Genomic DNA, 24,163 nt, shown 5'->3' on the forward strand with positions numbered 1-24,163 from the left:
TGAAGTCCAGTATGTTAGGAAATTGTCGTCACACAAAATTACTGATTTCTGACCATACTACAACTGCATAAAACAGATGACTGTCACAGAGCTGCAGGAGGTGGGTCCTGACTCTGACCACGACTCGTAAGTCATATGATAAATGTGCCTTCGCACACCTGACTGAAATTTGGAGCTGGGACGCAAAGCTGTATGTTGCTGAACAAAAGAAGTAGTTGCAGCCTTCAAGTCCCACTCCAATTTGGGAGCATGATTAAGTTAATACTCTGTCTACATGCAGATTCTTCATTGCCATCCCATCTCACCGTACTCTGGAGTTTCCTCTTTTTACCATCTAAAAAGGGCCCAACTTAGTATTCAGATTACAGGTACCAGCGTTTGTTCATGGCTCTTTGTCTGAGGGTGCAGAATTAAGAAAATAGCAGCACACAGTTGTGACCCTAATATGCAGCTCCACCTAGTAGTGCTCCAGGAGAAATGCTGGAGAAAATGAGTTTAGTTATACTATCCGCCAAGAAGAGAGTTGCCAACATTTCGTTCTCTCTCGGGATTTTCAATAATAATCATAAGCAATGAATAGTCCAGCCTACGTGCGGAGACCCTGGAACAATCCTTTCTAAGTTATATCCACTTTGCCTTACTAAGGATAGGCCAGGAGTGGAAGTGCATTGCACGCCTGCTAACTAGGACCCAGTGCCAATGCTCTTTCCCTAAAATAAGGTAAAGGATACAATTGTCTTAGAATTGGCATACCCTGTAAGTTCCTAGTAAATTATCCCCCTGGTATCCAGAGCATGGGTACCACAGAGGGTCCCTAAGGGCCACAGCATGTCTTATGTCACCCTAATGGACCCCCACACAAATTGAATGCAGACTGCGTGACATGGTGCAAACCATGGTTAAAACATGACATGGCACACACCCTTGTGTGTCATACCCAAGTAACTACATAGGATGTATGCAATTCACCCTATAGCAGGCCTTACAGCCCTAAGGCAAGGTGCTTTATATCCTATGTGAGGGCATATCTGTATGAGCAGATATGGCCCTATGATGTTTAGCTCAATTGCTAGATATTGCAAGTGATCATGGAAGCCAATTAAGGTATGTACTGGGCACTAGTCAAAACGAGTTACCTAGCTACATAATGGCCTCACTGAAATCTATGGTGTTTGGTATCAAACACCTTTGTTTAATAAATGCATACTGATTCCAGTATATGATTTACTATAACATACACACATAGAGGACACCTTAAAGGTGCCCCCTTGAACTTTCCTGCCTCTAGTGTGCTGGCTGATCTGGTGTAGTCCAGCCTGCCATCACAGACCCCCTGCAGGTAGGAGCCAACACACACTGAGGCCAGAAACAATGCCTGCTCCGGAGGAACTTGTTCACACCTCCTCCAGCAGAATGGCTAATGATTTAGCATATCGGGGGAAGGGACTTCAAAGTCCCTGCCGCATTTGATATGCAACCCCGGCTTCCTCCAGACCTGGGAGATACCACCCCCTGCCCCGAGGCCCATTAGGCACCAGGACAGTCAGAAAAGTAGATGTGCAGAGCGGCGTCGTGCACTTCCAGTCCGGTCACACCCCTAAGGTGGGCTGCCTGATGTGACCCACGAAAGAAGGATTCCACCATCTTTATTTTGGTGGAGTTAGGAACTCTGGTGCAGGGTTATGCACACTCCTCAGAGGAAGTAGTCATATTGGGGGTGTAGTGACCCCAAGGGAAAATAGCATATTGGCTACTACCCTTCACTCCCATTAACGCCCCAAATCTAGTATTTTAGGGAGGCCCTGACACCAGGAAATCAGAATTGACTGACTGAAGAAGGAGGAGGACACCGAAGAGCCGCAAGAACTGAGGAGCAGCAACTAACTTGGCGCAAAACTGTCGGCCTGCCTGCTGTCCCTGACAAAGACGACTTTTCCTGCAGCTGTTCAACTTCCAAAAGCCTAGGAGGGCTGCCAGCACTTTGCAAAACAGCCAGCATCTTCCGTGGAGTAGCGGAGCTACTTCCCTGCATCCTACAGTTTACCGAACTGCTGATCCACTTCCTCACCGATGCAGCAGCTACCCAGGAAGAGGTGTTACCGTGCTCACAGAGGTGAGCCCTGTCTCCCCTGCAAGTAACGAAATCCTAGACCATCCACGTGCCCTCTAGGCACCAATACCCAGAGTACCAGACCCCTTGCAGTATCCAAGACTTGTTGGTGGTCCAATCTGGCAGAGACCAACCAGCCGACAAGAGACATCAGCACTGCCGAAGTCCTCATCCTTAGTGGACCAGCTGTCCTGTTGTGTCCCTATCTCCAGGTCGTTACCTGAAGCAAGTTCCTCGGACACCTCAAAGCACCTGTGCACCCACTAAGTGCCTAGCACCTGGAGACTCCCAAGACCTGAGCTCACCTTTGAGTTCTGCCAGACTCGTCCCCCAGTCCTTGTCTGCAGCCTTTTTCTGTGGGCTCACCAAAAAATGTGCCTCTGACTGCCGGGTTCCGCCAGACTAACGACCACTGCACACAAGCCCCTCAGCCTGAGTCCAGAACAACTGACTATGCATCCCAGCTCAAGAGACCCTAAAAGCCCAAGCCCCCCTTTGGGTTCGAACTGACCGGCCCTCCAGTCTCCGCTTGCATGTTTCCCATTGGCTTCAATAAGCAGCCCGACATCAAAATGCACCTCTGTATCCGGACGCCCCAGAGCCGACCTAGGTGACCTGTTGGTGCTGTCCTGGTCCTTTGCCCCTACTTACCTTACGTCCTGAAGATAAGTCCTGTAAATCGATGACAAGCAGTCCTATTCAGTGTATGTTTTCCCCATTTGTTAAGATTACCGCAAATAAAGTATTGTCTATTTAAATGGTGAAAACCTCTCTTGAAAAGTGCTTACCTGATCACAAAGATCTTGGTGCATAGAATAATATAAAAGTCTGTGTTATTATTATAAATTAATGTTGGATTTCTTTATTGAGTATGTGTCCCATTTATTGTGTGTACAACAAATGCTCAACACTCCCCTTTGATTAGCCTAAACTGCTCGACCATACTACCACAAAATAGAGCACTCTTGAATTTTTAAGAAAGCCCTGTAAACCAATAAGGGTTATCTGGAGTCGCTGCACAGTGTAATTTCTTTTAGTGCACTATAAAGAGAGCCAGCATCCATTCCTTAAAACAGGCTATATAGCCAATCTTTATTACATTACTTTAAAAAGTAGAAGGAAAAAGCGGTCAAACCCTTAAAAGCTATTAAAGTAAAATGAAAAGTGACCTTTTAAAAACGTCCTTCACAGACTTTGTTTTTTGTTTTTTTCAGTGAGAGATATGATGTATAACAATGTAGCTGTATAGGCTGCAGCATTGGAAACAATGAGAATAGGACACTGCACCTTTAAGGACCTCTTGACCTCCAGTGTCCCAACATGCCCTTCAGGTGGCAGTTTACTTGGTTCTTTTTTTCTAACTCATGCTGACAGGATCCAGGAGCAGAGCTTTGCATTATTAAGGCTTTTTTTTTTGTTGCTCAAAAGTCTTTATCTCAGACTTTTCATATCTGATTCACTTGACATCCTTTAGGGCATAGAGTATTTTTACTGACAGGAAATATCGGCAGTTTTTGCACAATCCCAACTCTTTTTGTCTCTGACGGGAGTGTGGTGGCACAATGGAAAAAACAGACCCGCTCAGGATCTATATCTTACGTTTGCAAGACTCTCATGACCCCAAGACGTGTCGTCCCTACCAAACCCTCCCCAGGTGCACTTTGAGAGCGAGAGAGAAAATTCACATCCATGGCCAAGTGGAGCATCACAGAAGACCAAATTCCCTGGCTGGAGTGACTTCAGAATGCTGAGGAGAGATTGGTACCTCTACCAATGCCCTTATACCCCGCTCTGCGGACTCTGGATGAGAGTGATCTAAAAAGTGAAGATCTGTCAAACTTGTTCCTGTTTGACGTCGAAAAGAGGTACAGCACCTACTTGTTAGGCGCCAACAGCTGTTTAAACGTCGAAAACACTTGAAACACCATGGAGGAGAGCACCTTTGATGTTGAGAGGTAAATCGATTTCGAGAACTCAATTCAACCTCATTGACGAGACAGATTAAAGTGCACAGACTTCTTTCAGTCTGATTCAGAGTGCGCCAAGACGATTCTCCATCCAGTCTGACCTCTTCAGTGACCATTCCGGATTTGCCAACACCGACTCAGGCTCCAAATGATTCCAATCCTCCGCCAAATTCCACTCCTCCTCAAGCACCGCTTTGATCTGAACCAGAGAGCTCACCAGTACTTCCGCTGCCAATATCACCAGTCACCCCTTCTCAGCCACCAAGTCTTCTGCATCAGTGGCACCTACACCAGGCAACCTAGATCTCGTTCCCGTCACAATAGACCTTGCAGTTATAGGTCTAAGTAGAGACTGAGATCCCACCATCATCGTCGTCATCCAAGGTGTCACAGACGCTCATTCCCAAGATGGGAAAGATACTGTACATCCAGATCAAGATTCTCGTCCTACAACGTCTTCTTCAGGATTGTATTTCCCTACCTTAATGGATTCTGCTGCACAGAAAATATCTCCTATAGATATTAACACCTTCCACTAGGTACTTTTCAGCAATGCTAACAAAATGTATTTAGATTTTGAGAACACTACTACATCCACGTCGGTAATTTTTTAGACACTTTATCAATGGTCCACGTCTAGCCCACTATTGCCTTTGGTTTCAGTCCTCTTGGAACCAACTATGAAACTTTTTTTGACTCAGTCTGCTGTAAATGCTTCTCCAGCACACCTACAAAACAAATACGGAAATCCAAATAAAGTTGCATATTTTCTTCTAACTGATCCAATACCAAACTCTGTCATCGTTTCAGCTGCTCAGAAACTTCGTGCCATGGCTCCATCATCTACAGTCCTTTCTGACAAGAAAAGCAAGAAATTGGATTCAGTGGACAGAATGGTCTGCGTAACCTTTGCAGTTTCTATGAAAGTAACAAATGCAACTTCTCTCATAGAGCACTATGATGGCTTTCTTTGGAAATCCAGTCAATAGTTAATAAAAGATTCTCCTAGAGACTGATGTCAGGATTTCCAAGAGATCGTTTATGAAGGAATAAAGGTGTCAAACCAAGTTGTCAATGCTGTAGCACAGTGTTTCCCAAACTGGGGTCCGAGGACCCCCAGGGGTCCGTGGCTCATTCCCAGGGGGTCCCCAGGCAGCAGTTTTAAAAGCACTGCAAAGTTCCTTGTAAAATTAGCAGTTTTTCGAGCAACTATACACGTGTCAAGAAAATGCCAGTGATTAATTTACCTGCTGGAGAGAGATGACTGTTTTGTCCAGTGGCAGCCTTGACTTATCTTATGCGACACAGAGGGTTAATATGCCTACTGCAAAGAACGTGTACAATGCATTTTAAAAAACAGTATTTTATGTGCATTGGTCAGTGGGTTACTGATTTTGTCACAGAGATTCTTTTGTCACTGTGCAATTCATAAGGGACTATCGTAATCTAGCAGTGTCCTATGAACTGTCATCAAAGAGCTGCTTGCAAACTGCATGGTAAAAGTTAGCAACATATGTTTATTCCCAGTCTATCATTATCCTGATGCTGCTATGTTCCCACTTCCTGCACATGAACAATTTTGTAATGCCGTTTTGTCACTTCTATGTGTGCTGCCTAATGCAGCACACATGGAAGTTACAAAACGTCATTTTTATTAAAGATTGCTTAAGTGCAGGAAGGGCCACCTTCCTGAACATAAACAATCAAAGGTGTTTTGCTTTTTCCGTTGGTCCCAGCGAGGTCCCCCAGCGCTCCAGAGTCTGAGTCCACCGTGGGTTGACCCCCCCAACCACGAGTGGCCCGGTAAGGGGAAATCCGACCTCAAAAGACACCCCTGCATCTAGCCGCCCTGCACCCTGGAGAAAGGAACCCGAGGTGCACCTACTTTCCCGAGCCCTCCAACTTACCTGCCCAGCTGTTTGTTCATCCCGAAAGTCTTCCTGGACCGAGCCTGCAGCTAAAAACCAGAAAGGAAAATCCCCATTGAAAACAACAGGGCACCCGACGCCAAAACAGCACTCTGCACCCGGCCGCCCCAGTGCCGCTGTGGGTGCACCTTTTGTGCTGGCTTGTTTCCCTATTTGCCCTGAGCTAAAGTTCAGGAGCTTTGTTCCCACAGCCAAGTGGCCTGCTCGTCAGCGGCCACCAACCGGAGGCCCTCTATTCCCGATTGGTTAACATTGGGCCTCAGCATCCTGCACCCGGCTGCCCTAGTGCCGCTGAGGGTGTTTCAAGAGTGCATCCTCAACCCTGGGGGAACCTTGATTCTAACCCTAGAATACCAACTCCCACAAATAAGTACTTAATCTGCAAACCGTTAACTTAGTTTTTCTCCATAGGAATACATTGACTGTTTTTCCTTGATAATTGTTTTAAGTGTGAAGTTGTTTTGTATGGAAAATTGAAAAACTGCATATGTACAAAAAGTGAATTACTTTCCTCTTGTCTAGGGGATGTCTCAGTGTGATATCTAGGCATATCACACTGATTAGCAAAAGTAATCTGAAATGTAACGTAAATAGTAATCTAAAAAGTCATTCTGATCTGTTGACTTGCTTGTAATTCAACCAACTGCATTTGAACCCGCATTCAACTGTAAAACACTGCATAAGGTTTTGCAAAACATTTATTTCATTTACCTGCACCAGGCTTGGCTTGGTTGTAGAAATAAAATAAGTAAATAATAATTTTGATACAAGCAAATCGGTGTGAGTTCAGTCTTGAGTGTGTGACATGATTTGCTGCCTGAGTGTGTACAACAAATGCTTACTACTACCCTCCGACAAAGCCTTACTGCTCTCCCACACTACCACAAATAGAGAGTAAGGTGTTATCTACTTTTACCTCTGCATACCTTTGGGGATCCACTGGACTCTGTGCATACTATATCTTATTCTGGTATAGTATATACAGTGCCAGCTTCCTACACTTGCTCTAGAAGGAGGTGTCACTGCCTTCCTCCAGGAAGCCACACAGGTGTCGGCCCAAAAGGAGAGCTTCAAAGCAGAAGCCGACTTTGAAGGGCTAATGGGTAACACTTGGGAGATGAGCTGCTCCGTTGTTCAGGCAGGTTGGTACTTGGGTCAGGAGAGGGAAAACCAGTTGTCACACTGGTTTTCCAAGAGCATGTAATCCCCTTGGGAAGCACCTCTGAGTTGGGCCATTGACTCCACACCCCGGGAGAGTGGTCCTGCCAAATAGGAAGTGGGCATAATGGTGTATCCTGGGATGCTCAGTAACCACACATAGCCAGAAGTGGTCAACAGGGGGAGGGAACCTCGTAGTCCATTGACTACCAACCGCATCATTCCTTGAAGGTATTTTCTGAGCATAAGTAAGACCAAAGGAGGACTGCCCTGATGTACCATGGAACCAGCAAATAGAGGCTGCACCGATGTGGACTGCACCTGCTGAACCTAGTAGCTAGCAAAAGAAAGGGAATGTGCCTGCTGTGACCTGCTCAAGGAGAAATAGTCTCCAGAACCCAGCAAGCATCGAGAGGACTTCGAGAGACGTTGACCCTGTGACCAAACCCACCTCACCCCCTTCGTAGACTGAGGAGTAGTTGCAGCAACTTCAGCATCCTTCATCCCTTGCATCAGGACCACTTCAGTAGGAAAGTCCTGCAAAGAATACACATTTCTGGAACTGACTGAAGTCTATTTCATCTGCTCAAGTAGCTGTTTCTGAGGATGTAGCTGCCCCCCCCCCCCCCCCCCCCGATTGGCTTCCTACTGGCATTAGTTGCCTCAAGTGACACTAAGTGACCTTATTCCAACTATTCCAGACTTTTTGGTGGAAAACTTTCTAAGTGTCAAATTTGCTGAGTTTACCAATGCTTGTTTGCGTTTAAGTGAAACAACCTGCTTTACTATACCCTTTGTTTTTTTTGTGTCCATAAACCACCATAGTATGCAAGGTCAAACCTGAAATCCGAACTGTACCACCCCAGGCTATTTGCAATAACACATATAGTCCTGCGTTCCAGCCCAACCAGTTTCCTGGTTACTGATTCCACGTAGGTGTAATCATAGGACGCGAGGGATTACGTTCTTATTATACCATTCCAGTTCAAACAATCGTTCCAGATCTTAGTATGAGTGCCAGCCTCGATTCCAATGTCCAGTTTGCAGATAGTTTTAACCGCCTGAAGCCAGTCATGAGGTGGTGCAGAGTCTATCCATATCAGATAGAGTAGGGCCCTCCTGTTCCCCGATAGGGGCTAGGTCGGCCGATCCTCCAGCCCTATCATGGCCAGCATTTAGCTCATTTTAATTTTGTTTATTACTTTCTCGACCAAAGACCAATAGTCCTGTAACAGGGGGCATTTGAAAAACATATGCCGATCATCCGCAATTAACATACCACATCTATGACATCCTGGGGCTACGGCTGTTAAGAATTTTGCCAATTTTTGGGGTGTCCAAACAGCCTGTTGACTGTAAAAAATAAATAAATAAAAAGGTTCCTTTTCCGATTTACTGGCTTGACCACCCTATAGAGTAGTTTAAAAGAGAGTTGCCACAGTCTCTGTGGCTCCGTAATGTGAATAGCACCATCCCAGATCTCATATGGTGCTTTCAACTTCTTGTCTTCAGAGAACACCAGAGTCCGGTACCAGTCAGTAACTTCCTTAGTTCTCGGGGCCTTATTCTGTAATTTCTTTTCAAACTCCCAGATTCCACCAATCTCTCTTCTGTTTGCCTCCCCCCAGGATAGCAACTGCAGGTATTTAAACCTTTAGAGGGAACCCCTCTTTGCCGTCAAGATTTCCCATGGCACCACCTCTTTCATCACCATGAGATCCCCCAATTCCTACCCTCCTTAGTGGGATACTTAACTGGTGTTGCAGGCACTCTGGTGTACCGGGTGAATCCCATATTGGTGCCCCATCCGAAAAGTACCTCATTCCAAGTATGTTCCTTATTCCTACCAATAGGGTAAGTGCTGCCTTAAGCGTCTTCAGTCTAACTTTTTTAAAGAATTTGTTTGCCCCAAATTTGTACAGAAACCCTTTTGAGCCCCACTCCTTAACCATCTCCTCCAGTAGTCCACCACTCTCCAAGGGCCCCGGTGTACCTAAGAGAGCTCTGCAATTCTTGAACTGATAGGCCATGCAATACAATCTAAAGTCCGGGAAAGCCAACACGCCTTCTCCCAATTTACACCTCAATTTTTTCCAAGACACCTGTGCTCCCCTGGCTGCCCAGACGAAACTGCACAATTTGCCCTGTATTTTATCGATCAAGCCTTTGGGAAAACTAAGAGGGACACAAATAAAGAGGAATGTCAACTTGGGAAGTAACACCATTTTAATTAAGTTTACTCTTTGATATAATGACATAGGCAAGTTCTTCCATCTCATCTGGTAAGAGTTTTCTTGATTTCCTTTGCTACCCTCTCTAGATTGTGCTGAGGGATTCCCTCTAATGAATTAATAATACCTATTCCGAGATACCTGATCTCTCTCTCGACACTTCTCCTCCAGTCTGAGACGTTCCAGCACATTATCCCGTTTTTTTCATTATTTACAGTATAGCCTGAAAAAGCTCCAAAGTCTTTCGCTAATAGCTCCACCCTGGGGATTGTAACAGCCGGATCTGCTGTGTAAATTATAAGATCATCCGCGTATAACGCGATTTTCTTTTCGTATACACCTGCACGGAAAGCGATAACCTGATCATCCTGGCGAAGCATCTGGGCAAATGGTTCGATATATATATCGAACAATAATGGGGAAATTAGGCAACCCTGGCTCCCTCTTAGAATCGAAAAACTCCTAGTGAGAGAGCCATTTAGGAGGATCCTAGCTGTAGAGCGATAATATAAAACCTTTAGCATTGTTATAAAATGTCGCCCAAACCCCATGATCTCCAATATTGCCCATAAATACTCACAGCAAACACAATCAAAAGCCTTGGCGGCGTCCAGTGTGACCGCCACCAAGGGTATCGACCCTGATGTAGCTATGTTGATACAACCACTCAGCTGCTCGGTCAGTTGGTGCATCTGCCTCCCAGGGATAAAGCCCGTCTGATCTTCATGTATGAGCTGAGGGGCAATTCTAGCCAGCCTCCCTGCTAAAATGCTAACAAAGATTTTATAGTCTGCATTTAGCAGGGATATCGGTCGATATGACTGCTTTCGCTGGATCCTTGGCTGTTTTTAATATCAGGACTATAGAGGCCTCTCTCCATCATTCTAGGGCCTGTCTCCCCTATATACACCATGTTAAACAGGCATTCCCAGACAGGCAGTACTTCCTCTATCAAAATGTTATGTACTTCTGAGGGGACGACATCTAAACCAGCGGCCTTCCCATTCTTTGCTATTTTTATTGCACCCTAATCTCCGCCTGAGTGATTGGAGCTTCCATCATTTTTTCCCCTTCACCATTCAGAACAGGGAGCCAACTTTTGAGCTTTTGGGGGTCTTGGGTAAGTAATATCTTCATTGTAGAGCTGTGAAAAAAATGTCACAACATGTTCCTGCATAGCATCCCAGCTATCAATCACCTCACCTGCTTTACTATACCTTGTAAATTCTATATTCCCAGAACCCCCAGTGGATCTCGTTCGCAGTGGTGTCTTAAAACCCATAAAAATACAGTCTATTTTCATAAATTATTGTTGGAGTTCCTTGGTGTCTTGTCGATTTCTTCTGCATTTGTTTTGGGGCTGTTTAAATACTTTACTCTTGTTCTCTTGTGTAAGCCTTGCTGCTCAGTGTCGCAGCTACATAGGGTTGAGCTTTAGGTTTGACAAATGATCCCTAAGGGTCATGAAGGTGTCGGGAAGTGTATTACAGGGTGAAGGTGCATAACCACACCATATAATACACCCCACTATGTGGACACCGACGCCCATCAATTCAGTCCCTGACAGCCAGGTCCCTCAGGCTCTCCCAGGGGCCGCATGCCCCCTCACATTGACAGGTTCCCCACCGGAGAATGCACACAGGGTAATGGAATGGATGACCTTTGAGTAGTGCCCCTCTGCAACACAAAGTACCTGTGGTCAGACCACTGCAAGCCTCTTCCCTGACTATGACAAAGCCTTGTGTGACACTTGCCTTGCCATCTGTTCGAAGACAAAGCTATATTACCGGTCAGAGCTGTGAAATGCATCAACAAATGCTCCAACAGACCCCTTCAGCACCTAAGAAGCTGAGCACGGTGGCAGCATCAGTCGATATCTCACTGGTCGTGCATTCAGCCTGCAAGCGAGCTTCTGCTCAAGTCACAGTTAACACACTGCCACCTGATTTAGAGAGCAAGAATCTGGATGCAGCGGGCGAGAGAGTGGCCATATGGGCGGCTACCTACTGGCCCTAGCCAACTTGTGGGACTCCTCCCTTGCTACCGTAGAACCCAGTGTTGAGGAAAAGAGGGGAGATCTTCGTCTTCAAGGGCAAGACCATATCCAATGCTACCATCTGTTTTGCCCATGATGCACAGACCCAGCCTCCTGGGTGTTAACACCAGCATCCTTCTCCGACGCCATGCCTGACTTCATATTTTGGGGTTTAAGTTTAAAGTTCAGCAGCGTCTCCTTAACCTGCTTTTTAATGCCCCTATTTGGTGAGGTGCTAAAGAAGATGCTAGAGGAAATAAATAAGGACATCGAAATATTAAAACTGATTGGTGCCCTTAATACTCTCTGGCTTCCAAAGGCTCCTTTCAGATCTAGCAGCCTTGAGGAGGCGCTAAAGTCAGCTCTTCTGATTCATATCGGAGGCAGCCACAGACAAGCAGGTGCTATTCTAGGGATGCCTAAAGGAGTGATTACAAACGCAATTCAAGGAGTCTCTCCGTTAAAGGGGCCACCACTTCAAGGCACTTACTTAAACACCCCCTCCCACCTTCCTGGTCACACTTCACATGTAAGGATGAAGTAGCAGGATTTCCTCTCTCACTGGGAAGACATCAGATCAGTGGGTATTGGTGGTGGATTACAACAAACACTGCGTAGAACTTCTGACACCTCCCACCCCACACAGATAGCCTCTGAAGAGAATATCGCAAACTTCTTGAGGAAGGTGCTCCTCCACAAAGGAGCCTTAGAACGAGTGTCCTTTCACCACCAGGGCAAGAGTGCCTACTCTATTCATCCTCATCCACAAGAAAGATGGTTCCCTCAGTGCCCAACAGTGGTTGATGCTCATCTAAAGAGGAGGGGTATCTGTGTTTTTGCAGCGTGAATATTTTTTTTGCTGTGGGTGGGTGTCGACGATGTAGTGCCATTTGGTGTCCTCCTGTGACTTTGATGGGCTTCCTCCAGAAGCTCCCACCTTTTGGTAGCCATCTTCAGATTATTTTTTCCGCTGTTGGGTCTGAATCGATACCGATACGCTCCCAAGATTGAAGAGAAGAATCATAGAAAATCAGAGAAAAATCGTTAGAACTGTTTCCTCCACTTTCAACTTTAAATCTACGACGACCGCAGTTTGACAAAGGGAAGAGATCAAGAACTTTGTCAACAATCGGAGAACACGCATGCAGGGGGCTCCCTAGGTGCGGTAATGGACAAGACGCCATTCAAGTTCCTGTGCCTGCTGCCTGCTGCTGGATCATCAAAACGACAACTGTAACTCCTGCTCTGTCTTCACCCCGAAGACGTTGAGGGTAAGAGAAAGGCAGCGACGAGCCAATTACAACATGCAAGGCCAAGGACCACCGCCATCGCTGAGAGACCTGGCCTCTCCAGTGAGGAAGAAGATAACGTCGCCGAAGGACCAGAAGGCGACAAGAAAAGGGAGGTCGTGGTAGTGGAAGTCGAGAAGAATACTTCAAAGGAAGTAAGAGTCGTCGACCTCGAAAAAACTAGAAGTCTCAAATCAGACTCTAGACCTCCAAAGGTATTCTCGGCGTCGAAGCATTCGGCAACCGCAGTTGCATCGAAACCAGACCGTAGGATCCTTGGATAGGACTCCGGAACGGCAAAAGTCCTCGAAAGAACGAGGACGTCGGAAGGCAGTCTGGAAAAGGATGCCTCGGCGTCGAAGAATGAGAGACCGAAACAGACCTCGACAAACGGGTCAACGTCGTCAGCCGAAAAGAGGAAATCTGAGAATCTCGACGACGCAACACACGAGGCCAAGATTGAGAAGAAGGCTCGAAACCGAAATGGCGAATATCCTTCAACGCAAAAAGAAAGAGAAACGGAAGCTGAAAGGGTTGCCGAAGAACCAATACAGCCAAGAACCTCTGAACTGATAGAAGAAGAGTAAGGTTCATTCTTCTGCGGGGAAGACGTCAAGGAAGACGAACAAGCATACGCAGAATCATCGAACTCGGTGAATCAAGAGCTCCAATGGGAAGATCTGGACGCCGAATCACCTGAGGAGGCTGTGGAATTATATCCTTAGAGGCCATCACCCCCAGATGACATCGGCATATACAATCAAGTGATTAAAAAGGCTGCAGAAACTTATGGGGTTCAGTTAGAGGAAGAAAAACCTCAGTCATGTTTTTATTAGAGACTGATGCCTACACAATCAAGGAATCAATTCCTGCCAATGCTGCCTACTGTCTTAGACCAAGGGAAAGAGGCATTCAAAGAGCCTGCTACATGCAAGGCTAGAACACTATATAAGACCCTATATACATCATGGGATCGGTGCCAGCTGACTCTATCATTGCCTCAACAGCAAGGAAAAGAGTGGGGCCACCTCCAGACAAAGAATGCAAGAGGATGGACCTCATAGGAAGGAAGGTGGAGATAAGCGCAGCTAATCAGTGGCACATAACAAATTCAAATGCACTGCTAAACAGGCATGCGTTTCAACATTGGGAGGAGGTAGGAGAACTGTTGCAAAACCTACCAGAACAATTCCAAAAAAGAGCTAGCCACCTGGTGGAAGAAAAAACATTGGTAATACATGTTTAAAAGCAGCCCTTGATGCTGCTGAAACAACTAGCAGACAAATGATGATTTGCATAACAGAAAGAAGGAACGCATGGCTTAGAATCTCAGGCTTCAAGCCAGAAGTGCAAAGCAACATCATTAATTCGCCATTCAATAGAGAACAATTGTTTGGAATGGTGGTGGATGAAAAGCTGAACCAATTAAAGAAGGACAATGAAACCGCAAGATCCATGGGGGCTCTGCAGTTCAGAGGCATGCGTAGAGGCACACCATCAAGAAGACAGCAGTTAAGAGGTACACACCAACCTACTACCTCACATCAAGGTTACCAGCAGACCTACCAAGCTAAAAACCAGGGCACACAACAGGATCAGCAACAAAGCTGGCAATATCAAGGAAGAGGGCGTCCCCGTGGCAGAGGTTAGCCACAAACAGGTGGACAACAAACCTCTACCAAGTGACTGCACTCACACGGAGGTACACTCACAAACAACACCAGTGAGAGTACACACGAAAAAGCAGTTACCAAAACAAGAGAAAACAGTTTACAGTTCCTCCAACATACCACTCCAGTAGGAGGCAGACTAAAACTTTTCCCAAAAAAGTGGAGAGAAATAACAGACAAGTGGATCCTAAACATAATACAGTACGGTTACTGTATAGAGTTGACAAAACAACCTCCACACAGGAGCCCAAAGCAAAGGACACATTCAAAAGAAGAATTATCTCACCTAGTCCGAGGTGAAAGAACTTCAGGGAAAACATGCAATAGAACATGTACCGCACAGAGAAAAGAACAATGGAGTATATTCAACATCCTTCTTAATTCCAAAGGTGGATGGAACATTACAGCCAATATTAGACCTTAAGGTTTCTAAACAAGTTTATAAAAACTCAAAGATTCAGAATGACTACACTACAAGAGGTGTTACCCCATTTACAAAGGCGGGATTACATGGCAACAATAGACTTAAAGAATGCGTATTTACACATCCCAAAAACAGAAAACACAAATCGGTGTTAAGATTTGTCATGAACAAACAAGACTACCAGTTCAAAGTACTTGCTTTTGGTCTAAAATCAGCACAAAGGGTGTTCCCAAAGTGCCTTGCAGCAGTGGCAGCACATCTCAGAAGGCAAGGAATTCATGTTTACCCCTACCTAGACGACTGGTTAGTAAGAGCAAACTCATACAGCCCATGCAAACAGCATATACAACAAGTGATAGAGACACTAGTTCAACTGGGTTTCTCCATACACTGGGAAAAATCATCAATAGAACCGGAACGCAAGAAGGTGTTCTTGGGTGCAGAAATAAACACTGTGTTAAGGAAAGCATTCCCCAGCGAGAAAATGAGATCAGCTCTATTGAAGGAGACTCATCTATACCAGAAGGGGCATCATCTGACAGTGAGGAAATTACTAGGAATGATGACCTTATGCATTCATTTAGTTCTCAATATTCGTCTACACATGAGACCAATTCAAGAATGGCTCAAAACGCAATGGTCACAAGCTACAGGAAGCTGGGAGGATCCAGTGGTTGTCACAGAGTACATCGAGAGATTGCATGGTGGAACAAAACAAACATAGCGCAGGGGAGACTTTTCATACCTCCAACTCAAACAGTGACCATAACAACGGATGCATCCCTAGTAGGATGGGGAGCACACATGGACAGTCTCAAAGTAAGGGGATTATGGGCACCATAGGATGCGGTGAAACACATCAATATCTTGGAACTAAAAACTGTGTTCTTAGCCTTAAAAGCCTTTCAGAAAGAGCTATACGGGAAAAGGGTGTTGATACAAACCGACAACACCACAACTACCTTTTACATAAACAAACAAGGAGGGACTCAGCCTGTAGCACTCAACTCTAGCGCAGCAGATTTGGAGAGGGACAATTCCAAAACAAATAGACATTTTAGCAATACACCTACCAGGGAAAGACAATCTAGAAGCAGACAGACTGAGCAGACAAACAACATCATCCCACGAGTGGGAACTGAATCGAAAAGAAGTGCAAAGAATGTTCAAAAAGTGGGTAACACCACAAATAGACCTATTTGCAACACTCCACAATGCAAAATGCCAAAACTTCGCATCCAGGCGACCTTGCAACCAGACCCTAGGAAATGCGCTATGGGTAGACTGGTCATGGATATTTGCGTCCGCTTTTCCCCCAATACCATTACTGAACAAAGTGATCAGCAAATGCAGAATTAGCAAAATTACAATGATTCTCATAGCACCACAATGGACTAGATAAACGAGGTTCTCGGAACTAATGGAAATCTCACAAGGGACAATGCACAAACTTCCAAAAAGAAAAGATTTGCTAACAGTGCACAACGGTAAAGTGCTTCATCCATACCAGAGAGCTTAGGCCTAGCGGCATGGCTCCTGAGGACTTAAAATTCGCACATTTCAAACTACCAGAAAGCACAATGGCTGTTCTAAGAGAAGCTAAGAAACCAACAACTAGAAAGTGTTATACAGCAAAATGGAAAAGGCACACCCAATGGTGTCTTCAAAAGCGTCTTTCAAGAAAGATTACAAAAGAAAGAACAGTGCTAAAATACCTCACACATTTACTACAAAGTAAATTATGTTTCACATCACTAAAAGTACATTTAGCAGAAATTGTTGCATATACAAGAGGGGAAACAGGGAAGAGCTTCTTCACCTCACATGTGGTCAAAAGGTTCCTGGAAGGTGCAAAGAGGATTGCACCACCAAAAAGGGTACCTGCACCAACTTGGAATCTGAATATAGTTCTAGCGCACATGATGAGAGCACCTTTCGAACCACTACACAATGCAACGCTACAAATGCTTACAATAAAGACAACATTTTTATTGGCAATAACATCCTTGCGTAGAGTGAGTGAATTGGAGGCACTAACACTACAAGAACCCTACTTCCAAATACATAGTAACAGGATTGTCATGAGGACAGATCCGCAATTCATGCCAAAGGTGGTGTCAAGATTTCACATAATTCAAAGTATACAAATACCAAGTTTCTTTCAAAACCCTAAGGACAAAGCGGAAAGAGCTTTGCACAAACTTGACGCAAGAAGAGCAGTCATGTATTACATTGAAAAAACTAAAGAACACAAAGACAAAACAGTTATTTGTATACTTTGCAAAACGTTTTCTGGGAAGACCAGTAACCAAGAGCACAGTCGCAAGATGGATAGCACCAGCCGTACAATTGTGCTACAGACAAGCAGTACAAACTTTACGAGGAGTGCCACAGGCGCATTCAACGAGGAAAAAAGGAGCAACTATTGCATTTCTTGCTAAAACTCCAATGCAAGAGATTTGCATGGCGGCAACATGGTCTTCTGTACACATATTCACCAAACATTACTGTGTGGACATTCAAATGAACAAAGAAGCACAAGTAGGACACAAGGTCTTACAGCATCTATTTACAAACCAAAGTTCATCTTCCACCCAGCCGCCACAAGACTAGCAAACTGCTACAAACTCTATGCACAGCATATTGAATCCAGAAAAGATTCACGCTGCAAAACAAATAGTTTCTTACCTGTCGGTGTAGTTTTGCAGCTTGAAGAATTTTCTACATTCACTAGCGAAACCACCCTCCTCCGCCAAGGAAGAGAACTATAAGGAGAAAAAAGAATCCGAAAATGGCTACCAAAGGAACCAAATGGTACTACGTCGTCGATGCCCACCAACAGCAACAAAAAAGAAGAAGAAATATTACAATTCCGGACCCAACCACTAGATGGCGGAATAATGCACAGCATAGTGAATCCAGAAAATTCTTCAAGCTGCAAAACTACACCGACAGGTAAGAAACTATTCGTTTTCCCTGCCTCGACAATTGTCTGATCAAGAGCAAGTGCCTAGCTCACGCTGAAGCTGTTATTTCCCAGCATCATGGCCGTGGATTCGCTATAAATGCCACCATGTCACATCTACAACCCCTTCAAGTCCAACCCTTCCCGGGATCCATACACAATGCAATAATAAGTGAAGCCTACTCCAAGCAGGGTGTTTCCATTCTAATTGCCCTTATCTCTGTTTTAGCCCAGTTGCCAAATCAGTCAGAACAGTCATGTACGTCCTAAGGATGATGGCTTCCTGCAGCGCTGTCGTACCCCACACCACGCTTCATATGGTCCCATAGCAAGAATCCCTTGGCTCCGTAGCAAAAAGCAGAGGTTCAGGATCTTCTGTTGGTAAAGGCCAATACCCATCTACCTGCTGCAGGGCAGGCCTTACCTCAGTCAGACACCACTTCGCAAGTCACTATTACTACGGGTGCACTTCTCACTGGCTTGGGTGCATTCGGGGGCAGGTAATGCTTATTAAGACATACAAAGTGAGCACAATGTATTCTCTTCAGAAACAAGGTGGCACACACTGTCTCCTGCTGTCAGAATTAGTGCAGGTGACCTCGCACTGGTCTCGCCTCCACCACATACACACCCTGGCAGAGTACCTTCCAGGAGTAAATAACGACTTTGCAGACCTGTGCAGCAGGACTCGTCAACAAGTCCACGAGTTAAATCTCTGCCACAAGGCCTTCCCAAGTAAGTACTTTCAAGGCTTGGACACCTCATAGATAGACCTGTTTGCCACTCCCAAAAAAGCGAAATGCCTAAGGTTTGCCTCCAGGGACCCATAGTCGATGGGCAATGCATTATGAACTGATCAGTAATCTTTGCTTCCCCTTTTGCGCCTATCCCATTGCTTTAATATGTGTTATGGAAGGTGCAGCAAACATCTCTAACACAAATTTGTGTGATCCCCACTTGGGCCAGAACAGCCCTGGTACGCAACATTCATTGAGAAGTTCATTAACTCCCCAACTGGCCAGACCTTCTCAAATGCAATCCTGTCCAGATCAGACACCCAGACCCCGAGCAGCTCAGTCAAGCAGTTGCGGAAACTTAATTTCTCAGTAATCTAATCTCTTAAAAAAAATACCAACACTGGAAAAGCTTATTTGTGTTCATTTTTATTGTTCAATGAAAAAGGGGTAACATGTTATTGAGGAAAATTAAGTTTGCATTAACACACTGGCTGGGGGTTGGGTGACAACCGGAAGCAGTCCAGCACACATGCTACCCAAGGCAACAGGTAAAATATTTTTCAGAGAGAAACTACTGGGCACAGGCACATTAAGGATGTAAGTTTCTCCCTCAAAAAAGCATAGCCTGCGGGGAGAGCAACATCTGGGGAATGCATGACCAAAGTGTCCAAATGATCACCACTCTACACTTGGTGAACCACATACATAATAGATAGACACCTTATGTGCAGTGACATTCATAGAACCCATGAGAGACTCAATTTTTAAGAGGGAGAGGCAGTAGGTAATTGACCACCAGGAGTACAAGTATGAAGGCCTTTGTGCTTGATGTATAATCATGCTTCCATCACTGCATAGCACTGCATATCCTGACATGAGGGGTGCAGTTTTGGGGGTCTGGAGGGGAGGGGGTTTACATAAAACAAGCCTCCAAACTGAGTGAAGACATGCACAGTAAAATGTAGAACACTTCCTGTGTACTAGCATAATGTCTGGTTAACTTTCAAAGAACATCAGATAGGTCAGAAAAAAAGGCAAGCTCTGAGGAAGAGTCTATTAGAGACCAGTGTTGGAGCCAGTAGTTGAGAAAGTAGTACAGAGGTCCAGATGTAAGAAATTGCATTGAAATACTGAAAACAAATTTAGGTTTAGATTGTCGTGTTAACCATGTTGGATTTTGGACTGGCTGATACAAGGTGGTAGACTGGAATTGAAGTTACTAATAATTAGGCTTTCCTGTTTTCAGTTTCTATTTTTGGTAAATTCTGGTGGGGTTTTGTCAGTGTTTTCAAGTGATTTCAATACCTTACAAAAAACAGTGGTTTTCAGTGTTTACACATTTTTGCACCAATAAATATGACAGAAACAGTGTTTTTCCGGTGTTTATGGAAAGTTTTGCTTTCATTATTGCTTGCTTTCTGCACTGATAGAGCATGGTATACAGACTGTGTAAGTATAGTGTATATGAGGTCCAAATAGATTTTTGCAAATTAAACTTACTGTAGTACACCATACAATACTTCTTCAGTGAGTCTTTGGTCATGTGTGCTCGCTGTTTCCTTCCCATGTAAACATCTGTGAAAACGCCTTTCAAAATTGGCACCTGAGATGGGCAACGCCAAAACAGCCAGTACACAATTTGTTAACTCTGGCCACTGACATGGCTTTCCATGCCAATACTGGTTCACTTGAAGATTGCGATTCTCAGGACAGGTTCTGCAACATTTGTGCTGATCTGGGTGCGTATGTCCTCAGAGTTATTGAAGCAGTACCACAGTGAGGTTTCATTTACTTCAAATGCCATTGGTGGTGAAGGGACATTTCTAGGCATCATTGCAAGCCATTTCTCATACATTGTAAAATAAAAGTTCCTGAATTGCTCTTCACCATTGCTTTGCTTACCAAGTGGCAAGCACTCTAACATGGAACATGTTGCAGTGCCAAAGTCACTTAAGGTGTCGCTCAGCCTACTCTCAAGGAGATGTTTCACATCTACACCAATTATGCTGAACACTTGGCAGACAAGGATGTTTTCAGACTCTGGTTTTCATTATGTCCACTACAGCAGTTATGTTTTCCCGTAAAAATCTAAGAATGCAGTAGAGTGTACTTTTTTTTACATCACTATCAATATGTGGCCAGGATCCTCACATTTCTTGCCTTTGGCATCATCACTCAGCAAACATTCTGTAAATGGTTGCCACATGGATAATACAGCATTCATAGCCCCTTGGACTGAGAACCATCAGCTAAGCAACACAGTTGGGATGACTCTTTCTTTGATGCCACACAAAGCACAAAATGAGAAATAGTTGCATTTTAGTTCCTGTGCATAAGAAAACAGTGCACTAGAATGGACTAAAAAGTCAATAGTATTCTTCATTAACTCTGAAGATTGTAAAGATGCTTTCAGCATACCATTTAACAAGTGGCAAGGATCTCTTACAGGGAAGCACTTTAGCTCAGGGATCAATTTTGACAGTTCATCATACAACTTTTTCATATACGTAGCTGAATCACTGCAAAAACAAACACTATCACTCCAATCTTTGTTGAACTTGGAAAGAACCTTTTTTACAGAGCATTGCAAGTGACACTGCGTTCCATGTTTTCCAAAAGTTTGGTGTCATGTTTTAACCACTATCCCAGATGCTTGGTGATAGCGCTCTTTTCACATATACTTGTCACTATACCTTGCATTGAAGGTTTAAAGCCTAAGGTGTTGGCAATTCGCCTACTATCAAAACTGACTCACTAGAAACTGGGGGCTGATGTATTGAGAGTTTTTACCCATTCTATGTGGGTAAATGTGATGACACATATTAGGAAAGCTTCTTATGAAACCAGCCATTTTACATATCAGTGAAAGAATCAAACGCTGCCAAAATATTAAATATGATTCAGATATTTCCTGATTCGTTACATTTTATAAAATAATTAAACAAGACCTAAAACATGCTTCTAAAACCTGCATCTTTAGACCAAGGACCACAAAACTGAAAAAAACAAAAGGAAGAAGAAACAATATTTTAGTGGCAATCCCTAAACAACAAAACTCAAGCAGAATAATGCTAGCCCAGACTTTCTTACTGCTAGCTTGTATAACAAAATTACATTGTATTGGCCCCTTCAAGAAGAAAAAAAAATACTCTTTCACTCTCTTTTTCCTTTCTTTGAATGGCATTTAGTTTGTGGTTGTGCAGGTGTTTTTTCAGTGTTTATATGTTTTCACTGGTGAGGGCTATTTCTCTTTCAGTGGGGTTTTATCAGTTATTATAGGTTTAAACCTAAAACCGGACAGTCTACTAATAATATTACTTACCCAGTGAGCTAACCTAGTTAAAAAATATCAGCACTGAAAAGGCTTTTTGTTTCCTTTGTTGTAGCATGAAAAAGGACAAGGTGTTATTGAGGAAAATGAAGTTTACAGTAACACACTGGCTGGAGTTTGGGTGACGACAGGAAGCACTCCAGTACTGAGGAGAAACCGAATACACAGCGGCAAGCAGGTTAGGCTATGTTGAAAATCTGTATCCATTTAAAAAAAAAAAAATAGACAATAGATGCATTTGTTCTAGTGGTAGCCTTTTCTTTTAATTTATTTCAGGTTGGAGTTTATTTTTACGACAATGGGCATGGAGTTCTTGAAGACAATGACATCTATAATCATATGTACTCAGGAGTTCAAATAAGGTAACCATTTTCAAATAAAAACGTTTGTGGCAAGATCTGCATTCTCCCTCTCATGTTTTTGTCCCATCCATTAATTTTTCCATTTTACCATTTTTTGCCTCTGAGTAAAACAAATGCTTTGCACTACCCCTTGGTGAGCCTACACTGCTTACCCACACTACCACAAAAGGGCATTTAGTGTTCACCTTTTTGCCTCTGTAAACCAGTAAGGGTTACCTGGACTCTCTGCACCGTGTACCTCCTTTTGATACACTTTATAGAGAGCCAGCTTCCCACAGTGGGGAAGAAAATTGGCATCTGGTGATTAGATGTCCCATTGTAGCGGGATTGGGACAGCCCAGGCACATTGAACTAAGGAGGAATCCCAGACATCTGAAGCCAACAGAGGAGGCGCTCCGTTTGAAAAAATGGTGGAAAGTTCCTTGGCAGTGATGTTCACTATGGTTAGAGCTGTGAGTGCCAGAGGAGCTGTGCACATTGATCACTTGCCAATGCCAAATTGGATTGTCCCAGCATGCTGTGCAGGTAGGTGGAGGAGTGATGTGGCTTCCTAGAATGACATATAGAACGTTCTACTGTCAAGGGAGAGACAAAGAGTTCGACCCTGGACTTGAGCAACTGCAACACTATGAACAGGCCCCATGGTGCTTTGAGGGACAAGGACTCCATCTCCAGCTGACCCCAGGACGTGTGGGTCTCTCCAGGGCCAGTGAGCCTGGACTTTAGTACCCCAGCAAGAGAGAAGGAACACCAGGAGCCAGGCAAGAAGAAAAGCTGGTGCAGAGAGCCAGTGAAACCAGCCACCAACAAAGTGTGCCACATTGAAGGCCTGGAGGCATGCTCAATGCGCTCTGAGTAGCTAGGGCTCGCCACCAGGTGCAGAATGAGCCCAAGATTAAGGGATATGGCCCAACTGCGCCTGAGTTGTGCACATTTTATTATGTGGTAAAAAGACATAAAGAAGTGCGTTAGGTTCAGCTGCATGTTCTGGACTTGCGCCTCGGAAGGGCCAAGCCCCTAGGGTACAATGCAACATTCTTATGAAAAAAGCCAGGGTGAGCGGGTGTGTGTGGAATCCCCCTCCCCATACTTGGATTGCTGCTGGGGCCACCCCCGTTTTCTCCACGGGCCGAATAAAAAAAGAAAAAGACCCGAGGCTAAGGACTCCATCCTCATGCCCCAAGACTAGGAAGACTGCTTTATTATTGTGGATTTACGGTCTGGGGACATCATCCCTCAGACCCTGAACTGCCTGCAAGGCCAGGCGCCTTGCTTCTGCTGCGTGCAAAAGTAAATTATCCAAACTACTCCCACTCTGCAGGAGTGGAAGAGGAGGCAGCCATCTCCTACGCCCAAGGACAATGGCTTCTGGAGAGCCGGCTCGAGTCATGGGGCCTTGGAGCTTCCCCTGTAGCTCCCAACATAGAATCTACCATGAGGTGTCCTCTGTGGGACCATGCACCCCGATAAAGAAGACGAGGGGTGAAAAGTCTTGTGTGAGAGAAACTACTGTGGCCGAAGGCACACACATTAAATTGATCGCTTCACTGAGGGAGCTCCTTATGATGCCCTGCAGGGCTGGTTGGCCCAAGTTTTTAAATCTATAGTGACTCCAAGGATAACAGAAGCACCGCCAACAACCTTAAGAAGATCGTGGGGATCTGCAGGAGTGACAGCAGTCCCCCAGAAGAGAGTCTGGCAAATGTCTTTGTTCGCAGGGTCAAAGAATCAGTGTCCACCAAGCTGTTTAGCCTTCAGTTTCAAGCACTCTTGCCTGAAGCTTTTGCTCTACAGCTCAGGAGCGCAGGGACGTCGAGTGGTGGATTCTTTGACTGCTTTTTATGTGATGTAAAATGGTTCAAGAAAGACACGGGACAAGCTATGTGGAATTTAATGGCTTTATTTAAAAAATGTATTGCTGAAAGTGATTCTGATGAACATCCAATGCTTTTTATT

General features: G+C 44.7%; 1 protein-coding gene across 2 annotated transcripts in view; it reads left to right on the forward strand.

The window, feature by feature from the left end:
* Positions 1-24,163, forward strand: part of FBXO11 (F-box protein 11) — a 400,064-nt gene that overhangs the window by 274,573 nt on the left and 101,328 nt on the right. For both annotated transcript variants that reach the window (XM_085612738.1, XM_085612739.1), the window contains exons 15-16: positions 21,901-22,023; positions 22,122-22,207. In XM_085612738.1, the coding sequence (XP_085468864.1) occupies positions 21,901-22,023; positions 22,122-22,207 (209 nt within the window). The remainder of the gene's footprint in view (positions 1-21,900; positions 22,024-22,121; positions 22,208-24,163) is intronic.

This window comes from Triturus cristatus, chromosome 6 (genome assembly GCF_964204655.1).
Source record: "Triturus cristatus chromosome 6, aTriCri1.1, whole genome shotgun sequence".
NCBI lineage: Eukaryota > Metazoa > Chordata > Amphibia > Caudata > Salamandridae > Triturus > Triturus cristatus.